Raw genomic sequence first — 4,401 nt, forward strand, 5'->3', positions numbered from 1 at the left:
GAATTAATTTCTTTCAAGCACACTTCCGATTTGTGATAATGGCTCAAATTGATTCGGTCAATATGTTTTAGGGAAGTTTGCCATTATCATGATTATTGAATTATTGTTTAAGTTTACGTCAGTCCGAATTCCTATAGTAGTACATTGTTCTATCATTGCAAATAATTATTACTCCACTGTTGAGTAAAAAGGTAATAGAGCAACAAAATGAGTTAATTTTTACTAATTTATTCGGGGGCATGGCCATGGGGGGCAAAGTGAATTTCAGGGGAGGGCAAAATCGACAAATTTTGCGCATTATTATGTTTTGATGAGTCCAAGTTTGTGAAAATATTGGATCCAAAACATAATAATGATAAAATTGGATGCTTTACGCCCAATATTTATTGGTCTCGCTATGAGTTTTACAATATTTTGAAACTCATAGCTCGACCAATAAATATGGGCTCAATCGATCCAATTTTATATCAAAATTGCCGCAAAAAGTGGAAATTTACGTAATTTGGGAGTTTTTGACTCAAAAGTGTGGGGGGAAACTGGGGGAAAGAAAAACATTTGGCGCCGCCACTGCATGATTATACAAGTATATATAGGCTACTCTCATTTGAGAGTAAAAAAGTAAAATTAACAAGAAAGCAATATAAAACATGATTCAAGAAAACAAAATTGGCTCAAAAACATATTCCCTTTATTGTGTTTATGCTAAGCTTTGTCGTCGAATGTGATTTCTAACGAAAGTATCAGTGAAAATGTTATCAGATTATACTGTCTAAACATGATATTTATATACCTCCATGGTCTAAACTTCATCATGAATAATTCTTAGAATTCGCTGACCTCTTTGTTACGGTCAAGGAGGTTTTATGCCGTAAAATTACATGGCACCATGTAGATAATTAATATAATTGAAGTGGATTTATTTGACATACTATATGAAATACCAATGATGTAGATAAGTACAATTATTATGAGGCGTGGATGTCAGGTAGGAGGTTGACGTATTTGTCAATAATTCTATGTCAAAATGCACCCAAAATCCGCCCAAATATGGATCCCAGGCCTTGTCCTCTAAATAATAGGTAGGCCATAATTATTTTCGTCATATTCATCTGAAGCGTTGTCAATTACGCCATCAACATTATTATAGCAATATCCACAGCAACAGTCACTGCATTTTCTTAACTTATTATATCATTTATTTATTTGATAATCTTAGCACTGATATTAAAAACCGCTGATTTCTCACAATTTTAATTTTAGTGTTTTGATTATAAAAGTGTTATTGCGTATGTACACGTTATCCGAACAATTCAATTCAATTCAATCAATTCAATTCCCTCAAATGAGGGAAATTTATTCAGTATATAAAGGCCTCCGGCCCTAAAATACATTGTAAATTACATAAACAATATTAACGTATACATCTACTGACGAAAGTATATATCTCTCTTCTTACATGCATTAAATAGATATTTACACAGATTTTTCAAGATCCTGCTATCAGAAGTCTGCATGAATTGGCAATACTTCAGTTCAGTTGGGTTTTCACGATAGTATCTATAGATATAAAACGTTGCCGCTCATTCCTAAAATAATCACACACTAGAACAAAATGCAGTTCATCTTCGACCAACGTTAACTATGTATTCTACTCGTATGAGGCAAAAAATCACATAGGCCTACATGTATTTAAAATTATGTGTGCTATCTACTGTAGATAGCACTTCAAAACTGAACCTCGCGCCGCGCCGGGACCTACGACTGTGTAATACCACCGACACAACACACAACTCACTATTAATTATAGCTATACGACTACCATTAATATGTCTTTGCTTGTGATTCTCATAAAAAACTAAATCTGAACTCTTAAAAATAAAATTCTTTTTAATAAATAAAAAAAAAAAGTTTTGCAATTGCGGATTGTTGAACTGGAACTGTTGATCTAAAACACAAGAAATTATAGGACTGTTTCTGTAACTCTTTTTACGCGGGTGTCGACTGCAGCCGACAAGTTTAAATTTTTCTTTAAAAATTCAAAAATTTCAGAATTGTACGATTTTATGGTCATATTTTGAATCAGCTTTGAAAATGCATTAAAATGAGTACAAACAAGCCTGGTATTGGTTCAGTGGTTCTTAAGATATCCCTTGATATTATGAGAAAATATATCAAAACTGGGACTTATCGTGTTGTCCGCTATGGCTAGCACGCACAGCATATCACTTTATTGGTGAAGAAGTAAAAATGATGTTTGAAATAATTGGATGCTTTTGGGCGTAAAATATCATGGAACCTATTAAAGCGATGACATAACCCCCTACGGCTTAATCAATAATAACAATACATTGTCTCTTTAACCGTATCGATTAGTACTTGATTGGCATGTCTATTTATCAATACTATACATCATTAGTAGAATTGAATTGGTTGTAGATCATTAGGAAACGTTGAGTCAACTAAACAAACCATTCGATTCATTTCACTGTTTTGATAATTTGGTATAGTCTAGCCTTATCCACAAAGATTCCTTTCACAAAGATAAATATAGTTTGATATACCAAATTAACCAAAATGTTGGTCGTTCGCCAGAGTCGTTAGTCGCACACAAAATCCATGGATATTTTGATTCGTTCCTGGAAAGTATAGGCCTATATAAATGGTCCGATCAGGGCCGGATTTACCTTTTTAGAGGCCCTGGGCCAGGCCAAAATTTGGTGGCCCCCGTAAAAAAAAATTTGCAATTTTACCCTATTTGGGTCCAAAACGTGGTGTTTTCGGGTTAAAATGGCAATATTGTGGGGCCACAAAATTTGGGGGCCCTGGGCCCGGGCCCATCTGGCCCAATGGTAAATCCTGCCCTGGGTCCGATTCCGCAATCATAACAGTATTTAAACAATGTATTTCGTGATTTTGGTATTCTATTAGGGCATGATTCAAAAACTTATTTCCAAAATTACACTTGATTCGGACATTGAATTTGACGTATATTCGTCAATAATTCTATGCAAAAATGCACCCAAAATCCGCCCAAAGTGACCCCTGTAAGTTTTCTTTCCTATCAAATAAAGTGTCTGCACGCAAACATTACGTATAGTCCTAAATAGGCTTCTCATAGGTGTGTTGGTGTCCTTTGGACACAGGATGTTGTGATGCGTCTAGTGCTTTAGCGAGGTAGATTAGTTTAGCATGTAGTTTAGTGCTTGCAATTTCTGCTTTCAGCTTCTGCCGCTGGCTAGCCGTAAGGTGAAAAGGGAAGCAGATAGAGTAAGCCTTCCCCTGCCAGTACATAGCCTCTCCTACATCAAGACTCTTACAGTGCCTCCCAGCGACAACACACGGTAACTGGGTACCCCACGGACCCAGGCGAAACTGTAAGGGATCTCGGAGCAGCATTGGGCCCCAGAGATGCGGCGTGCAGGCCCACCGGCGTGTGGACACGCCCTGGCGCCCATCAACCAAGCCCCAGCTATGGGTCAAATAGCTCCACCTATGGGTAAATAGGCGGAGAGACTGGTTTCGTAGCCCAGTAAAGCCATCAGTCTAGGAGTTGGAGCTCTGATATAAAGTCCCCCTTCCAACCCACATTGGGCCAGTGTGGAAGGGTAGGCCCAACTAACCAGCATGACAGACACAAGAAGGCAAAGGCCCCAGTCCCCAGCAGCTCATTTGCTCCGGCCCAAGGTGGCGGTTCGTCAAAGCAAGGAGTAGGGGTGCTAAGAATCCCTGGGTAAGAACAGGCCACCAATGGAATTTGACCATTGCAACATATAATGTGAGATCACTGTTGCAGGAAGAAAGACTAGTGGAGTTGGAAGAAGAACTAGAAGGGGTAAAATGGGACATCATCGGATTGGGTGAAGTCCGAAGACGAGGAGAAGATTTCACAGAGTTAAAGAGTGGCCACCATTTCTACCACATTGGAACCAAGGACAAAAGTGAAGCAGGGGTCGGCTTCCTGATACACAAAAGCATCGCAGGAAATATAACTGAGGTCAAAGGTATAAATGAACGCCTAGCTCAGCTGACAGTAAAAATAAACAAGAGATACAAGATAAAAGTTATTCAAGTCTACGCTCCAACCTCAACACACAATGATGAAGAGGTGGACAAACTCTATGAGTATATGAAGCGTCCCTCTTTGCTTTCTGAGGAGTGTAACAAAATGTGACATTGCTGGTCTGAACACTTGCATGGGACGAAATAGAGTTTTGAAAACTATGCTAGTTTTTGCACTTCGGCGGCGAAAGTCATGTATAGGTTATTTTTTCAGTTTCAACATAGGTGATAGAAATAAATGAAGAATTAAAATTGCTCATCGCCTGAAATGTTCGGTTGTTTAGACTAGGCTACAACCTTCTTCAGCAGAATGATCCAGTCCGTTGAAGAAGGTTGTAGTCT

The 4,401-nt window shown here is 38.2% G+C and overlaps 1 protein-coding gene across 1 annotated transcript; it reads left to right on the forward strand.

Moving 5' to 3' along the window:
- Positions 1-3,408: 3,408 nt before the first annotated feature.
- Positions 3,409-4,171, forward strand: LOC140169291 (craniofacial development protein 2-like). Its single transcript, XM_072192547.1, has 2 exons — positions 3,409-3,496; positions 3,798-4,171. Exons 1-2 carry the CDS (start codon positions 3,409-3,411, stop codon positions 4,169-4,171), a joined length of 462 nt encoding a protein of 153 aa, XP_072048648.1.
- The last annotated feature ends 230 nt before the right edge of the window (positions 4,172-4,401 follow it).

The sequence above is a fragment of the Amphiura filiformis genome, chromosome 14 (genome assembly GCF_039555335.1).
Source record: "Amphiura filiformis chromosome 14, Afil_fr2py, whole genome shotgun sequence".
NCBI lineage: Eukaryota > Metazoa > Echinodermata > Ophiuroidea > Amphilepidida > Amphiuridae > Amphiura > Amphiura filiformis.

Coding starts and splice junctions, on each gene's coding strand:
- LOC140169291 (XM_072192547.1), top strand. CDS start 3,409: ATGCGGCGTGCAGGCCCACCGGCGTGTGGACACGCCCTGGCGCCCATC. Junction 3,497..3,797: donor TCAAATAGCTCCACCTATGG/GTAAATAGGCGG, acceptor TGTTGCAGGAAG/AAAGACTAGTGGAGTTGGAA.